Source organism: Papio anubis, chromosome 2 (assembly GCF_008728515.1).
Source record: "Papio anubis isolate 15944 chromosome 2, Panubis1.0, whole genome shotgun sequence".
Classification (NCBI taxonomy): domain Eukaryota; kingdom Metazoa; phylum Chordata; class Mammalia; order Primates; family Cercopithecidae; genus Papio; species Papio anubis.
This window is the reverse complement of record NC_044977.1, coordinates 31,633,667-31,652,733: the sequence shown is the minus strand read 5'-3', so window position 1 is coordinate 31,652,733 and position 19,067 is coordinate 31,633,667. Positions and strand designations below refer to the sequence as shown.

The 19,067-nt window shown below is 38.2% G+C and overlaps 1 protein-coding gene across 5 annotated transcripts in view; it reads right to left on the bottom strand.

Annotated features, from left to right (window-relative positions):
* Positions 1 to 19,067, bottom strand: part of PHLDB2 (pleckstrin homology like domain family B member 2) — a 242,544-nt gene that overhangs the window by 34,899 nt on the left and 188,578 nt on the right. For 4 of the 5 annotated variants that reach the window (XM_031663001.1, XM_009199868.4, XM_009199864.2 and 1 more), the window contains 3 exons: positions 8,424 to 8,552; positions 1,495 to 1,650; positions 477 to 587 (listed from right to left, as the gene is read on the bottom strand). In XM_031663001.1, coding sequence (XP_031518861.1) covers positions 477 to 587; positions 1,495 to 1,650; positions 8,424 to 8,552 — 396 coding nt within the window. The remainder of the gene's footprint in view (positions 1 to 476; positions 588 to 1,494; positions 1,651 to 8,423; positions 8,553 to 19,067) is intronic. The other variant, XM_031663002.1, reaches the window with a different exon arrangement.

Sequence of the window (19,067 nt, the reverse complement as noted above, 5' to 3'; positions counted from 1 at the left end):
CCCAATTAATTCAAACTAAACGCAACGTGACATTTGCTAGGAAGACTCGTGTACAAATAATTGGAGTTCAAAACATCAGATCAGCTGGGCCAAAATATTTGACAGTAGTAAAAAGAACATTTTTCCTTAAGTCCACCCTAAATTGGTGTTAGAATGCATTTTAACTATTTGATGAATGGTATGACTTTTTTTAAAAAGAGGAAAATAATCATTTAAAAATACAGACTTTCCATCGTTAAGATTTTTACAATGTGAAAAAAACATGAAGAAAACATCCTTGCTTATTTTCTGAATGGTAGTTAATAGTTCATAGTATCCTCTTATTAATGTGGAGGATTAAATTAAAAAGTATATAAAAATCTTCCTTAAATTGTATAGGCATTCACTATTAAAAGGTGTTTACTTTAAAAGGAGCAATTTCCCTAAATTTGGAACCTATGTTTTACTGTAGCCAGTGCTGAAAAGGAAATACTTACTCTTTGTAACATCATTATTAAATTATTCTTTTCTTTCACAAAATGATCTTGTTCTCTCTGAGCCTGCTGAACAATGTGATTGGCTTGCTTTTTCAATGCAGAAATTTTTTCCTGGAGGAAAAGAGATGATCATAGGAAGATGTACATTAGACACTCAAAGGTTTGCCAGTCTGTCCTAGAAAAGGGAGAAAAAAAGTTTCACAACGGGAATAACAGTGACTGCATTTTAGTTGATGGTGGGCAGTGATTATTACCAAGAGACTGTGGGGCATTTCTTTGACCTATCAGCCTCAATACTTTCTTTACTGAAGGCGAATATAGATCAACTGACTTAAAACCTATCTTGAAGAACCCAGAAGTCAACAGGAAATCTTGTTTTAGGCTATTGATGAATTTTTTACAACATCTTGGGTACACCTCATGAGAAAAAAAACAATGGAATTTCTTATTTAAACTGAGAGTTTAAGAAAACACCTTCTCTTATCTTTCCTTTCCTTAATTTTATTGGTTTAATACAGAGCCCTGGGTGTGATTCTAAATTCTGGAATAAAGCTGAATTCTGTGCTGGACATCTAAGTGCTAGGGGTTGGGTGGAGTCAGTAGTAATCCACATGGCATTCTACTTCTAATGGTAATAAGCTATCAGCCAGTTTTGAGAACTACTGCGCAACGAAAACAGAGAAAAATCCAAAATAGACTTTGTTCACAGAATTATTCTGAACCCAGTTACTAGGATCGCAGAAAGAAATAATTTAAAACCAATATCTGAATTCCTGATTTTCTACGCCTTGGTTTTCACATGAATGAAACAATGAGGTATTATTCATAAATGAATCTACAGCATTATGCAACAAAAGTGTACTGTGTCTCAATTTGTCTAATTTGGAACACCACTTGCCACATACATGGCAGACTCTGTAATCTGCCAAATGTGATATTCAGACAGACATATGGCATAGCTATGTTATGCAGAAGAATATTTTGATTTTTCACATTGAATGACACCTGGCAAAAGTACCTTTCTAGAAACGATGTTCCGTTGATATTCAGCAACTTCACGCAGGAGCTGTTGAGTCAAGTTCTCCTTTTCTTCATCTAGACGGCTCTCATGTTCAAGCTGCTGGAACTCCAGGTCTTCAAAGTGTTTGCTTTCAACATCCAACAGGTCAGCATCCTTTGGAGAAAAGGGAATGAAAACAAGACACACTGAGATAACTACCACCTTCTTAATGTGAAGAAACATTTATTAAAAGCTTTGCTCCAAGATATCTTTCCAATTACAATATTGACCAGGGTTAGAACATAACACTCTCTCGGAGGTAAATACCAGAAAGTGACTACTAGAGGGACTCGAAAGGGGTGTGGTGGGGTGGGCAGCATTTATTTCACCCTCAGTTTTAGATTTCTCTGTGGAGGTAAGAATTCTTGCGTTAAACCCACTGGGTGGCTTTAAAATGAAGAAGGAAATATAAAAAGAACTCAGTAAATAATCTAAACATAATCTGCAGTCCAAAGGTGTAACATAGTGTTACAAGAAAATTCTTCTTGGCCTGGCGTGGTGGGTGGCTCATACACGTAATCCCAGCACTTTAGGAGGCCGAGGTGGGGGGGATCACCTGAGGTTAGGAGTTTGAGACCAGCCTGGCCAACATGGCAAAACCCTGTCTCTACTAAAAATACAAAAATTAACTGGACGTGGTAGTAGGCACCTGTAGTCCCAGCTACTTGGGAGGCTGAGACAGGAGAATCACTTGAGGTGGAGGTTGCAAAGAGCCGAGATTGTGCCATTGCACTCCACCCTGGGCAACAAGAGTGAAACTCTGTCAAAAAAAAAAAAAAAGGAAGGAAGGAAAGAAAGGGAAGGGAAGAGAAAGGAAGGGAAGGGAAGGGAAAGGAGCAATCTCTTCTTTTCCTCAATTTTTCATATAAAATAGGACTAATATGGAGACTAAAGAGTCAAAAGTTGGCACATGTACAGACCAGAGGTATCTAATAGGGATACATGCATCCCAGATGGCACACAACACAATCTGCTGGACTGTGCAGAAACAAATTAGACCTCTTCATACTTGTTTTTAATTGTTTATTTTCTTTTTCAGTTTCTCAACAAAAGTTTTCTAATGTATACACAAGTAGCATAGTATGTATACATGATTTTAAATATATACATTCTTTGGGTATGCACACTATATATATTTATAATAATATGGATTATGTATCATATATCTACAAAGGAAATGCATGCTGCAATAATTTTATTAAAGGGATAAGCAATCAAAAAACTTTTGGACATGGGCTCTAGGTGATAAGGATGTGTCAGTGGAGGTTTAGCAATTGTAACAATTGTACTGCTCTCGTGGAGAATGCTGATAATGAGGGGAGCCTATGCATGTGTGGGGGCACAAGGAATATGGGAAATCTCTGCAACTTCTGCTGGGTTTTGCTGAAAATCTAAAACTGCACTAAAAAATAAAGTCTGTTTTTTAAAAAACTGGAAATTGAGGTTTTAAAGCCAGGGTTCTATGAACCCATTAAAAATATGTACACACCTTTTTACTGGAAAGTGTAAACCAAGCTTTTATGAGGCACAAAGGGTGACTCAAAAGGTTAAACACCACCACTCTCAGAATAATCTTGAGGACATTTAAGGAAGATTGGAAATCATGAAAATCAGATGGTCTAGAAAAAGCATTCTCTAACCTATGAGGTATTTGAAAACAGGAATATATTTATGCATCTGCATTCATGCAGAGATTGATGCATGTTGTATAGATTCTTCTCTAATATGCTTTTTGTTTAAACACCCTCTTATTCTTGGAGTCTTTAACATGATTTATAAATGGGGTATGTTTAGGAGATTTCTTTTTCTTTTTCTTTCCTTATTATTATTTGTTTTTTTTTGAGAAGACGGGGTCTTGCTTTTGTCACTCAGGCTGGAATGCCTTGGCACAACACAGCTCACTGCAGCCTTGACCTCCCAGGCTCAAGCAATCTTCCTGCCTCAACCTCCCAAGTAGCTGGGACCACAGGTGTACTCCACCATGCCTGGCTGATTTTTGTACTTTTTTATAGAGTGGGGTTTTGCCATATTGCCCAGGCTGGTCTCAAACTCAAGCAATCCACTCACCTCAGCCTCTACTCACCTGGATCTACTCACCTGGGATTATAGGTATAAGCCACCACACCCAGCCAGATATTTTTATAAATATAACTTATACATAATCTATGTCCAAAAGGAAGAGGCAGCTGGGCTCTGTGGCTCACAGCTCTACATAACTAACATAACCAAAGCATTTTTTGGTTGTTCTTCAATCAAATCATCAAAGAGAGGTGAATAAATAATTATATGCTAAGTTATCTCTATATCAATATTCAACCCCACCCCCACTCTGGTTTTCATATTAATGATAAAGCAAGCTTTTGATAAAATGAAATGTATTTCTATCTTCTGCAATGACTTTTACTCTAGGGATGATTCATAGAAGAGCTATTAGCTACCGAGTAATTACAACTGATAATACATATAGCAACAAGACCATCATGTCAACACAGACTGAATTCTCAAAGCTTAAGAGCAGGAAAAACACAATTTGAAAAACATATTCAACATTTCTTAACACTTCTTTACATTTTATTTGGCTCCAAAAAAATATGCACTCAATTTCAAATGTTTGGTTGACATTTCAAGTTTATCAGACATTTCAAATTTATAACTTCTGAAAGAATTAATGAATTAAAAGAATTAAGGAATTAAGAAATAACTCAAGTGTTAGGTCTTAAAACAATATCTTCTGTTTTGAAATAATGCACTGGCTGACATATAGGCACATACACTCAAGTTTATAAGGTCTTCCAATTAAGCTTGATTTGTGGCCAAAGATTACTGAGATTTTAAAAAAAGGAATAAGCCCTTTTTCTGGCTTATAACTAATCTCCATTCAAAGTGGCCATATGGCTCTTAATATATACACTTTGCTAGTCAGTTGCTTACTCCACATCTGGTTAATATGCAACATGTGTTATTTTAACCCTGCATGAAAGTCAAAGAATCATTCATTTATTTGTAGTAAATACTTAAACCACTGTATGAGAATAATGGCACACTAGGTAAGAAAGTTGAAAATTAAGCTAAGCTCAGCACTCAGACTCCACTGATGTAATCATTTGATCAAGTTACCTAAACCATCAAAACGTGTGTATATAAACTCACATCTTAAACAAAAAACTATTAGGGAGGGAATAAAAACTTTTATAAGATTTTATGTATGAATAAGAAGTCTGGGAATGGAATTTGGGGGCAGGAATAGTTTAATTGAGCACAGAATAATATATACAGGAAGTTCAAAGTGAAGTATGTATGACTAATTGAATGAAAATTTAACTGTACTTCACTCACTAAAAGAGTGTTACAAATCTCTACTGGCTGGCAAGCTCAAAGGCCAGGCACGAAAGGACCTAAAACAGCTGCACTAAAGGAAATTCTGTGCAATTTCTTTTTTCTTTCCAGTAACTTTTAAAATAATGTATATGGCAGAAGTTTACATGGAGTTCTTTTATGTTTTCTTTGCCTGATGGAGGGACAGGAAGAAGAGAATAGATGTGGTATGACCAGGAGAAATTGCAGTAATAACAGCTCATGGCCAACTCCAGAAGCAAATTTAAATGGGGCTTGGGGTTTTGTTAATTTTTACACTTTAACTACATACTTTTGGAATATGGAAAAAGACAGTTGAAATAATCTAGTCCAACCTCCTTGAGGTGATTAATACTGTCAACCTGATTGGATTGAAGGATGCAAAGTATTGATCCTGGGTGTGTCTGGGAGGGTGTTGCCAAAGATTAACGTTTGAGTCGGTGGCTGGGAAAGGCAGACCCACCTTAATCTGGGTGGGCACCATCTAATCAGCTGCCAGAGCAGCTAGAATATAAAGCAGGCAGGAAAAAAACAAACAACAACAACAACAACAACAAAAACGTGAAAAGACTAGACTGGCCTAGCCTCCCAGCCTACATCCTTCTCCTGTGCTGGATGCTTTGTGTGTGTGTGTGTGTGTGTGTGTGTGTGTGTGTGTATGTGTATAGTATTACTTCTGTCCCTCTAGAGAACCCTGACTAATATACTCCTTATTTCATATATGAGGATGTTGTGGCCCATAGAAGTTGAATGACTTGTCCAAGACTAATGGATACACTGATTTTATAGCCAGTGATAGTAAAATTGTAGATCACTGAATAAAATTTTTTTAAAACATCAAGATACCAAAATCAACAATTCATTTGAGTAAATATCAAAAGCACAAGAAGACAGTTACCCAGCTGGGATAATTTTCTTGTGCTTTTGATACTAACTCAAATAAATGTTTGATTTTGGTCTTGATTAAAAAAAATTATCCAGTGATATCTACAATTAGTAGACCTTTTTTCTATCACTGGCTCTCAAATCATTTTGTCCATTAGTCTTGGACAATTCATTCAAACTCTATGGGCCTAAATACCCTCATATATGAAATGAGAAGGTAGGATGAGATTATTTCTATTATCTTTTTCCAAGTGAGATGAGTTGAATGACTCATTCTCATTTAACGTCAGCTTTCTTTTCTACACTATTAGTAACCCAGGGACTGCTTTGCCCATATCAAATACTAGATTGGTAAGGTCATGTTAACATACCAACCACAGGCCACAAAACTAATATCAGATGAAAATAATATTTGGACTCTAACATAACGATTTAAAGGTAGGAAGCCCAGCCATAAGTCATTATGTTGCATGCACAAAATCATTCTACAATTTCAGCTTCAGTATTCAAGGCAATATGCAGTTTAATAAAATAACTTTCTTCTTATTCATTTATTTTTTGCTTTGTGTGACTTACCACCTAATGAAGATATTTATAATAAAATAAACTTTATTAAATCTAGTTAAACGCCCAAGGAAAAGCTTTGTAGTGAAGTCATATTCTGAAGTGTTTGAAGTCTAAAGGGAGATAAGTTGTGATAACACAGAAAGTTCCTAAAGTGAACTTTAGGACTTACTTCTCATGAAGTAAGTGAACTTTTTACTGATTAAGCCAAGGCATTGGTGAAGAGTTATACTGGTCGTCATCCTTGAAAAACAATTAGTAGACCTCTTACTATCAGGTGAACTGCAGCCATCACAAGCCAGCTCTCTCTCCTAAGGAAAGAGGTTTTATAAGAATTTTACATGCTGTTTGGAGAGGAAAGGGAAGAAGTCTCTGCCTTCAATTAATGGAAAAGACTGTCTGCATCATTTCCTTTCCTCTTTCGTAGTCAAAATCTTTGGAACATACAACTCGTATTATGAGTTATCTTACAGAATCTAGATTAAGCTAAACAGTATTTATATTACTCATAATCCAAGTTGTGAATGGAATCTATCAATTTTTATGTGAAGCAATGTTGATAAAAACACAATAAATGGATAACCAGAGGAAGGGAAGGACAAAATACACAACAATGCTGCTGACTGTAAATAAGGAATTACAATGACTGTGTAAAATCTTTAGTGATAAGGAGAGTTAAAAAACAGTAAGCAAATATTTAAAGAATTAGTTTTCCCATCTCTTTTGTTAACTAGCATAAACACAAACAAATTACAAACTAAAATTACAAATACTAGTTTTCTTCCAATCATTTTTATCATAAAATTTGCAGAGAATTGTGACTGAGAGGCAGGAAGTTTTACCTTCTTACAACAAATTCAGCTGTACACAATAAAAAGAGTAAAGGGAATACATGTAAAACTTTTTTGCTCCAACATTGTAAGAAATAAATACTAAAACTATTATGCTGCAGTTTAAACAGCTGCATTGGATTATCATTATTAAGATGCTCTCAACTTCTGCAATACATTGAAAAGCTTTAACTATTATTTTTTCACCTAGCAATGTTCTCAGAGGTAGCAAATATTTTTGTATTAAAGATCATCTTAAGAATGTTTAAGGATGTGCTATCTCAATAAACTTTTCAACCTCCCCATTCCCAAGAAGGTACAAACACAATAATATGGATGAAACTAGCTTGTTATACTCAGGTAGAATCATAAATTGCTACTCACTTAGGACAAATTACTATTATGTGACTCTTTCAGATATCCAAGACTGTTAACGACTGCTTCCCCAGAGGGAAGCAGTTTACTGGGGCTGCTGTTCAAAGGAAATGACCCAGTTGCGAAGAGGCTATGAAATATTAAGTGGCTGTGCCAGTGTTTGTGAAACTATCCACCTAGGAAGTCTTGCTTTCAGAAGATAACCAATGTGGTTGTGTTAAACACTGCCAACCTTAAAGATCGGAGAATAACTTGATAAAGCTTAACTAGAAAGTCTATGCTGCATTAAGTTCTTAAAAATTATGAAGCTCACATGAGATGTTGGGGGCATTAGTGATGCCCCACATCTTGGGTCTTGGTATTTAATTGTTGTGATTGGGCTAATTAGTTCAATGTCACTAACCAGCAGAAAGAAAAGGAAAAACAAAAGAACAGCTGCTGGTGGGGAGCAAATCAGAAAATAGGATAATTTGGGGACAAGAGTCTAAAATCAAGCTAAAGAACAAAACATTCAAGGGTAAATAGGATTCATGATGCAGCAGAGAATGCAGGGGAAGAGGTCAGTTAATACAAATGCTACAATGTTGATGTTGGTTACAAATCAGAAATAGCTTCTTTTGTCACAGACACATAAAAAATGACTCCAGAAATAGTTTTGCATTATAAATTAGGAGAAGGATTCTAACAAGGAATTTTAAAAACTGATTAGCATGGAATAATATATACTGTTAGCATGCATATTTCCATTTAAACATATCTAATGACTAGAACTTATGCAAACTTACGCTATATGAAGTAGTAAGTCACAGGTAAGTGGCACTTAAGTGAAAAACAAAAAAGAAAAGCAAAATAACTGGTGCATTCCTGTTTGCTACTGACCCTCTTCAGTTGTTGTTGTAACTGTTCCCTCATGGACTCAGGACAATTGTCCAGCTGGGTCTTCTGCTCGGAGTAAAGCTCCTGAAGCCTCTCTAGTTTTTCCCTTTCAGCATCAAGCTTTACCTTCTCCTGAAGTTCAGAAACCAGAAAATAGAATAGAAATTACCTTCACACCCCAAGCAGGTGCTAGTGAACATTTCTCAAGGATAACACAAACAAACATACACGAACTCTGGACATTCTATGAATGTAGAAACATATCTTGTTAGTGGCTAGGATAAAGGGATATAAGTGGAAGTTAAGACAAAGGGACTGGGTTTCTGCATTCTCAAAGCACAGTCCACTTCATGGCAATGAATCCCGCTTTCCTTCCCTCCCTCCTTCCTGCTACCATGTTACAAAAGCAGGGGAAGCCATGGTCATGTTGAGTGTTGGTCACTGGCCAACAATAAAAGAAATGCCAAGCAAATTCATAAGCAAGACTTGCCAAGAGTCACCTGTCAGAGAACCAGACAAAGGAAAGAGGGCATTTGCCTCAAGGACTGTCATAGCCTAACTTGCTCAAGGCCTTCGCATGGCAAGTTTTGGAATTTCTTGGTTTTGTTCTCAGGTTAGAGGAATTCTAGGTGTATTAATTGACAGCCCCATCATCTGAAACAGTTCTAGCTATTTGGAAAACTTCAGAATTTACAGAGTTAGAAAATCTTAATCCAGAGAGATTATTCAAAGACTGAGAGAGCTAGTAAAACTGCAAGACAGACAAAGCAGCAAGGGGGAGGCATAGGCAGTTCAGACACACCAAAAACGTGACAGGGACTGTGGAAATACAGACTTTCTCACAATGACTGACATACAAATAAACTGAAACACGGACTGTGAAAAAAAGAAAAGAGTCAGAGAAGAAAGGAGAAGGAAGAGAATACTAAATCCCTTCCAAGTCACATGTGCCAATGAGACCCTGGACATTCCCCAGGACATAATAGGCAAATACTCTAATACAGTGATTACACAGCCTTACAATGCTACCTCTTAAATTAAGAAACAAAACTTCAGTTTGTTTGGTGCCAGTCTTCCCAACCTGTGTTCTTTTTATGATGCTCTGAACACTTCAAACAAATTTTAGATGTGTTTTCTCCTTGTGTAACACCATCAGCCTGAACAAAAGCACTTTATGAAGCACTTTGACAATCTGACCTTTGGTAAGTGAAATGACCCCCACTTTCCCTTCCTTATATTCCTTTCATATAAACTGGCAGGAACAAAACTAGCTTCTAAGCACATCACAGAAGGACTCTTTTTAAGGATTTTCCTCCGAAATAGTCCTATGAAATTATTCTTACTACATTTTATCAAAATGGCCATGATTTCTTATGTATAAAAGACGTTACGGTCCAAATCTAAAACTACATGACATCAATACCAGTTCACTTGAGTCTCCATTTTTGACTTAAATTTAGAAATGTATATTTGGCTTTAGAAATGTAATTATCTTAAAATAATTAAATTCAGAAGTCATAAACCTGAGACCCCTACTTCATATATCAATCTAACATGGTTCTGTAACAACTTAAAACTTTAACAGACTACAAAGAAAATTTCTTTGATCTTCAACGGTTAAGTTTGCTCACTGTACACACCAATTGTGCAAGAGTTGGAGAAAGCAATGGCATTGTTAACAGAAGAAAGGATGCCCACGTGTGCTAATCCATAGTAAAACTGAATATACTAGCACCGTTAGATTTAGTCTTTAGTTTCAGAATTTTTTTTTCCCCTAATAAAACCAGCAATATAGAATACTTGTTGTCCTTTGGCTAAAAAAAGGTGTTCTTTCCTATGTGTGTGCATCAAAGATTGCCCTATTTACACAGCAAAATAATTTTATCCCAAGAGTTCTATTTCTAGGTACTGCATCACCAGTTTGCAGCAACTCTACTTACAAATGGAAAGCTAAAAAGTAATTAAAAAAAGAAGACGACTACGCATCATAATTTAACAGCACACGTATAAAGCCCTAAAATTTAAAGTTATCTTCAATAGAAAACACTGAAACGATATTTGATAATACGGAAAGCCACTGGCCTAAAACACAGGTCTCAAATCTGAAGAAATAACAAAAGTATTCCTGATGCTCTCAAATGTTTGTATTGTGAATAATAAACTCAAATCAACAACTAATAAAAAAAATCTTTCATGCCTGTAATCCCAGCAATTTGGGAGGCCAAGGCGGCCGGAACACGGGTCAGAAGATCGAGACCATCTTGGCTAACACAGTGAAACCCCGTCTCTACTAAAAAATACAAACAACTAGCTGGGCGAGGTGGCGGGCGACTGTAGTCCCAGCTACACGGGAGGCTGAGGCAGGAGAATGGCGTGAACCCGGGAGGCGCAGCTTGCAGTGAGCTGAGATCCGGCCACTGCACTCCGGCCCGGGCAACAGAGCGAGACTCCGTCTCAAAAAAAAAAAAAAAAAAAAAGTACAACAACAACAACAACAACAAAATTAGCCCGGCGTGGTGGCGGGTGCCTGTAGTCCCAGCTACTCAGGAGGCTGAGGTACGAGTATGGCGTCAACCCAGGAGGCAGAGCTTGCAGTGAGCCAAGATCGCATCACTGCACTCCAGCCTGGGTGACAGAGCGAGACTCTGTCTCAAAAAAAAAAAAATTCTTACATTTAGATAGCGCCTTACTTCCAAGGTGCTTAAAACGTTTCGTAATTCATGCAAGGGGTCATCTAGAAGAATATGCAAGCAAGCACTATTAGAACTTTCTGCAGCTTCTCTGTTTATCAGTAATGCTGTGACCACTACCTGGGTCCCAGAGCAAAAGCTCAGTGAGGCCAAAGCTAGGGCAAAGGAAGTAAAGGGGAAGGATGAAAGAAGGCCAGTGGCAGGTGGGCCCAGCTGTAAATCACAGAGGACCGCAGAGGTGATATAACTCCTGTGAGTGCCAGAAGTAGACCAACTTTGAGCCAGAAAGAAATTAATATTCCTCTATTCTATTTATTGCCCAGGAAGTTGTTAAAGGAAAATTAGCTCCAGGCAAGCAGTTTATTAGAGCTGAAAGTTTCACCTTCTACAGTGAATGTAAAATAGATGGCATTTGAGGGTTTAGGGATTCTTGCTTTTTAAATGCAAAATACTAAGATTGAGGTTATTCCATTCCTCCATATTTAAATTGGTAAACTCACCTATTCTAACTACAATAGGCACAATAATATTTTCCAAACACCAAATTGGGAGAGAATATAACTTTTTAAAAAAGATTCATAAGTGTACTTTCAGGAAAAAAAATGAATTTAAAAAAAAATTTTTTTTTTGAGACGGAGTCTCGCCTCACACCCAGGCTGGAGTGCAGTGGCCCGAGTCCGGTTCACTGCAAGCTCCTCACTCCCCGGTCTACCACCTCCTGCCTCAGCTCCCGAGTAGCTGGGACTACAGGCTACCGGCCACCACGCCCCAGCCACTTTTAAAATTTTTAGTAGGATGGGTTTACCTGCATAGCCAGGATATATCGGGATCTCCTGGACCCTCGCGGATCCACCCACCCGGCCTCCCAAAGAAGCTGGGATTACAGGGCGTGAGCCACTGGCAGGTCTCGGCCAAAAAATTCTTTTAAAATAGTGCTCACTCTGGGCCGGCTGGAATGGAAAGTGGTGTGATTACAGCCCACTGCAGCCTTTTAACTCCTGGACCTGTAATCTGATTCTCCCATCCTCAGCCTCCCAAGAAGCTGGGACTACAGGTTACAACCATACCCAGAATAATTTTATTTTGGCTTGTGAGATGGAGCCTCATTATTTTCCCCAGGGTGGTCTTGAACTCCTGGGCTCAAGTGATTTTCCCACTTCGGCCTCCTAAAGTGCTGGGATTATAGGCATGAGTCACTGCACCTAGCCTAAAATGCATTTTTAATAAATTTAACGCATTTCACTTTATTGAAAAAAAGTAAGATTAGTAGGAATTGGAACACTTCAGGAAAATCCAGATGTACAAGAGGGCATTTATAAAACCACAAACAGAATGGGACTTTCCTAGAGACAGCACTGTTCTCACTTTGACTTGTCTTCTCTCGATGTACCAGCAAAATCCAGTTGGGTCACAAATTCATGCCAGTTTTGACCTACTTTGTATATTTAAGACTGATGTTTCTAGAGTTCCACATTCATATATAGACAAAGGTTAAGTTACCCATGGGTAAATTAAGGTAGAAATCAGTTCATAAAATTAGGCCTATATTTGCTTCCACAGTGAGTTGTTCGTTCATTTGCCCAATAACAATTGAAAGAAAACTAGAGGAGATGAGAGAAAAGAGAGCAATTGATCCTGTCCTCATGTAGCACAGTCCAGTTAACCCATTAGAACAACGTGGAGGAGCTTTTAAATATAGTATTTCCCAGGCTCCAATTTAGTTACAGATCCAGGGACAGAAGGCTTAGTAACAAGCATTTAAAAATCTCTCCAAGTTTTCTGATATGTAGCCAGGTTGAGATCCATTGGCTTAGCCACCCAGGGTTATGCGAGAGGCAAAAGCAATGAACTACAATTTGATTTTTCTAATGAATATACAGAACATTAACACAGGATCCACCAAAAACTATTCTTAAAATATTTGGTCCCAATGCCTTTACTTTATAGTATAAAAGCCCTCGCTTACAAATAATATCCCGATTGTCAATTTTTTACATTTAAATTAAATGTCTCAAGTAACCCAAACAAAAACTGTGACAGATTCCAGTATGCAATATTCATATAGACAGGGATGATACATTTCAAATTCAGAGGCAAAATATTTATCGTCTAACCATACAAATCATCAGGATTGTTAAAAATTTACACTAAAGAATGTGAACTTGCACACAAGTTGCCAATAATCTTGAATGATCTTAAAAACTCAAGGCTTGTCAAAAGACTACTTATTCTGCTAGATCTCATGGTTAGACGACAATAACATAAATTTTCTCTCTTCTAAGTTGTATTACTGAAGGAATAAACAAAATTTAATTTGCTAACTCTTTGGAGTTTCAATACTATACAGAATATTCTAGAATACCAATTAAAAAATGATTTTACCATACTGAAGTGTGCAATACTTGATAAACAGATGGCTCAAGGTTACAAATTTATTAACTTGTAGGGCTGCCAGATAAAACAGAAGACATTCAGCAAAATTGGAATTTCAGATGAACAACAAATGACTTTAATGTTAAGTATGTCCCAATTATTGCATGGGACATAATTACACTACAAAACCATTCTCTGTTTGTCTGAAATGCAAATGTACCTGAGGTTCTTGTATTTTTATTTGCTAATTCTGCCAACCCTGTTAGCATGATGAAGATTTTCCTAAAAATTAAAATCCACTTTTGTAATTTTCAAACTGTTTGGCACAGAACCCAGCAGTCTAGGCACTTGGGCCACATTTCATTAGACATGGGATCAGGTTTGGAATTGATGCAGTGATACGTTAAAATTCATAGTCTCTAAGGCTTCATTTATTTATTTGTTTATTTCTTTCTTTATTTATTTGACAGAGATGAGGTCTCACTGTGTTGCCTACACCGGTCTTGAACTCCTGAGCTCAAGTGATCCTCTTGCCTCAGCCTCTCAAAGTGTTGGGATTACAGGTGTGAGTCTCCATGCCTGGCCAGTCGTCATTTTTAAGGGAGGTCCATTCAAAGTCCTATCTATCTAGCCTAAAAATCCCTTTCCTTCCTGTTCCTAAACCCTGTGGCTTTGTTTGGGAGACAGGCATCCTTATAGGTTCATAGATTAGGCAACTATTTTAGGCCCATAATCTTTATGTGAAATTCGTTTTTCTTTTAACAGCTTTATTGAAGTAGAATTCATACTCAAAAACATAGCCCATGTTTAAGCATTCCTTTTGATGAGTCTGGACATATGCATACGTCCATGATACTATGTAAGGTAGGAAGTGTTTTGGATATCTGAATATTCTGAATTTGATAGTGGTAACACAGATTATATAGCATATATTATATGACATTTCCAGTGAGATTTGGAGCAGTACCCTCTAATCAAACATGTTACTATTTCTGAAGCTGTTTATGAATATTCAACCTTACAAAATGACTTTTTTACCCCCAGGAAACTTTTCAGATTTTGGAATTGCAGAGGAAAGATTATAGACCTGTGTCAACAAATAATGATTGTTGAGTAACCAACCATTCTCTGCCTCTGAAGAGGAACATCCTATATTTCTTTCTTTCTTAGATTTCTTTCCTTTGGCTTTGACATTTTAATCACACAATTGATCAATGTTTAGTATAGGAAAAACAAAAACTAGAAAATCAGAAACTCAGGACTTATACAATCAAACAACTACCAGAAAAAAAAATAGCCTCAATCTGGAATCCTACTGATTTAATCCGCAAATCCCATTATACTGTTCCACTTCCTCTGACTAGGGAGCTAACTTTGAAATGTAAGAAAGAGGCACGGGAAGGGCTGGGTCCCTGCTGCACACTGACTGTGACTTGGCACCTGTTCTGCACTCAAGAGGCATTAACACTTTGCTGAAGAATTTTGGGCTAGGCTCACTGTCTTTTCCTGGCTCCAAAGGAAGAATGGGGAGGAAGTAACAGGTACTTTGGCAAGAAAATCGTGGGAAAAAAGATTTAACCATTTAACATACAATGGTATACGCTTACTGGAGGAACATTAGGAAGTCAAAGAATTTAAGATTTCACTCAGGAACACGTTGTATGGCACAGAATGATTTAAGCTTTAGTTCAAAACTTTAAGTGTGTTTCATGTGTTTAAGCATGCAGGCTAGGATGGCTACAAAATGGAACAATGTATCTGTGTGAAGACACACAATATTTGTCCTTAAAGAAAAGGATAGTTTGAGATAAATGATTACCATCTGGGTCATGGGAAGACCCTTCGACATGTCTATTGAATCAGAGCCTTTTCTTAACCATTTTATTTAATTTTGGTACAACTGACTTGGTTTTTGTATGCTAAAAAGCACCGATAAAACAGATAATCCAGAAATAGAACAAATGGAAAAACTATTTTTAGTTTCAAATTTTTAATGTAGCTAGAAATAGACAAAGACAGAAAACCTACACAAACAGACACACACATCCATATCTTCTTAGCTATTCCCTAAGATCAGGCTTTGCCTTGGAATGGGGGTGGGGAGTAGACGGGAAGGAAGCCAGTTTCACAGTCAGCCCTTTGCCCAAGCTGGGCTTCATGGTGCTAGCGGTTTCCCTACTCTGTCACCAGGCCCATTAAATGAAAACCGTTTGTTAGACCAGAGGTCCCAATCTTCTTTCACTTGCTATAAGAAAATGTGATGTCTCTTTGCTTACTGCTTCACCAAATAAGTATACCCTCCAGGTTTATGTTCGAGTTAGACCCTTGCTTAAGCTTTATCAATGTTCATAGTGGCTCCATCTGGGATGTGGCCACTATCTGAGAACACAACCAGCAGGTGGCATGTATCTCAAGGTCAGACGGAAACCGGCTTATGGATGTTCTTAACAGTGGTACCCCTAAGGGTAATAAAAGGCCAGTGCAAGAAACTGCTGCAAAAATGTTCAATAAATACCCAGTAGAACAAACTGACTATATTTTATATTTTCTATATAAGTATACCTACGGTTTATATTTTATATGGTAACATATAAATAAATACTAATCATGATAACTTGCACTGAATGTGCAAAATAAAATGCATTCCTAAATCAGCTAAAAGAGGTAATACTAAAGACCAATCTTCAGAGCCAAGAAAATAACATCAGTAATTTCATATCAAAATTTGAATGCTGATGGCCAGGCTTGGTGGCTCACGCCTGTAATTCCAGCACTTTGGGAGGCCAAGGCGGGCAGATCCCTGAGGTCAGGCATTCAAGACCAGCCTGGACAACATGATGAAACCCCGTCTCTACTAAAAATATTACAATTAGCTGAGTGTGGTGGCGGGAACCTGTAATCCCAACTACTCGGGAGGCTGAGGCAGGAGACTCACTTGAACCTGGGAGGAGGAGGTTGCAGTGAGCCAATATTACGCCACTGCACTCCAGCCTGGGCAACAGAGAGAGACTCCGTCCCAAAAGATAAAAAATAGAAAATAAAAGATTGAATGCTGAGGCATTCTGAGGTATTATTAAACCTTTTTCCTACGGCTCCGGCCTTGTCTCCAAAATTCTAGAGCCAGGCTTACAGGATGTACTATCAACATCTGAATCGGAGCTTGCCCAACAGAGATATCTTTTCAGGTTTTGCTTTTCTCATTCCATGGTTTATATCTGACCACAGCAACAGGTGTATGGAAAAGGAAACACGATCCCTAAGGGGAAAGGCCACTTCCTCCTTCTGTCTTACGCTTTGGCATGATGGGCCGTGTGACTACAGGCCTCCTGGCATGTGCACACGGACGGCCCAGCCCAGCTGTCCTGAAACTTGGCTGCACGTAGCTATTTGGCAGGTGTTTGGCCCAGTGTTTTGCTAAGGCCCAGCCTGGACTAGCCATTAGCAGGAAAATCCAACAACAGTATTCCCAAGCACACTGGGCAGTATCCTGGCACATGCTATGGGCTGGATACCCAGTGGATCACGGTGCCCTAGTGCCCTCCTCTATTTCACAGGCTAGAGTGGGACATAAATGTCTAGTAGGCTCAAAATAAACATAACTTATAAAATGTTTATCTGTAAAAAGAACAACAGACAAAAATCTAACTTGAACTGGAAAGGTCTAGGAGGGCTTTTCTGAAAAACTAACACTGATCTTGAGCCCTGAAAGACAGAACCAATGAGGCATGGAATATGGGGAAGGGAATTCCAGGTAGGGGAAAACAGTATCTGCAAAGGACTGAGATTGGGGGAGGATGAATCTTTTAACAAATAGAAAGATAGAAAGGAAGGTGACTGTGAGAGTGCTGTGAAGAATGGGAGGGTGGTGACAGAAAGGCTGGTGACAGATCACACTAGGAATTTGGATGCATAATCAAGCACAGTGTGATACAAACCACAGTAATATGGTCTAATTTCTTCTTTTTAATCACATTGGCTGCTGTGAAGAGAATGGATTGAAGGAAAGCAAGTGGAAGTGGACTAAATAAGAGATTTTCATAATAGAGAAGAGAATGCTGTTAGTGGACATGCAGAGATGTTGAAGTAATTGAGAAATAAGTTGGTAATCAACTGAATGTAGGGATGATAAGGAAAGACGTGTCAAGATCAATTTCCAGGTTTCTGTTGAATATACAGGTGAATAGAGATGCAATTTCCTGGTTGGAAAAACTGGAGGATTGAGGGTGGAGGGTGGAAGGCAAGGGAAAAGATAAGATCAAGAGTTCAGTTATGGGTGTGTTCAATTGGAAATACCCATGAAATATCCAAGTAGGGATGTCAGGTAGGCACAGGATATGAGTCAGAGTTCCAAAAAGGGGTTATGAACTAGAGAAATCCCTACAATAGTCACCAGCATACGCAAGTTATTTGAAGCCATAGCTATAGAAGGACATGAGGGTACAAGAGAACTGAGTTCAGATCAGAGATAAAGAGTGAGAAAGAGGTAAAGGGAAATGGATGGAAAACCAGAAGACTGTGGTATAGAGAGGCAAAGAAAAGGGAGACAGTGAAGAAGTGCCAAGAAAAAGAGCTGTCCCCTGCACTGAATGCCGCTCAGGAGTCTGATCATGAGGGGACTGAAAAGCACCCAGCAGGCTGGGCAGCACTGAGGTCTTTAGTAGTCTTAACAGGAGAAAATCAGATGCAGGAGTAGAGGTCTAAGCCAACTGGAGTGGGAAGAATGTTCAATTGGAAAATGAAGAAAAGGAGACACAGTATAGCCAGAAAATTGTTTAATAAGTTTAGCTATGATTAAGAGGAAAGAGATAAGGTAGTAGCTTATTGTTAATGAATCAAGTAGTAATTTATTTTTAAAATAATAACACTGGCATGCTGACAGTAAAGAGGGAGAAACTGCCCCCAGGGGGTGAGGGTACAGAAAGACTCAAGACCTCAAGAAGGTGGGATGGGATGACACCCAGAGCACATCCAAAGGGACTGGTCTTTGATGGAAGGAGGGAGCCCCCGTTCATTGTGAGAAGATGGGATGCTTCTGATTTCTCTGTGGAGCAGGTGGTAAGATGATCTCTGAGCCAGAGGGATGAAAGTGGGCCAGGGGTATGAACAGAGTGTATGAAATAGCTGTGTCATTAAATGGTGGAATACATTTATTTGAGAAACATAATAATGTTTTTGCCAAGCTGTGTTGAGTCTCTATTTGAGTTTAGTTGTCAAGAATATGTAGTAACATCATTTAGACCAGTCTTTGTTTCCACTTCCCACATCCTCTTTTGGAGTTCCTCACCCTAAGCCAGTTTCTGCCATTTTTCACATGATGTAATGACAGACAATAATCCTACCTTCTAAGACCAACTAATTCCCTCACAGCTGTATGAGCTGGTCCTATGCATCAAGCCCCTGTAGTCCGCTCTCTGGTGCACAGCCTCTGTCACGTCATCAAAACAATATTAGGAAGGATGGAGGCAGCTTCCTTGCTTGTTTCTTCCCATGTTCGTAGAATTCCACCTGAGAATTCCACCTTGAGAATATAACATAACTTTCCCTGGGAAGTGAGATTTAACATTGGCTCAATTTGCTTCACTTT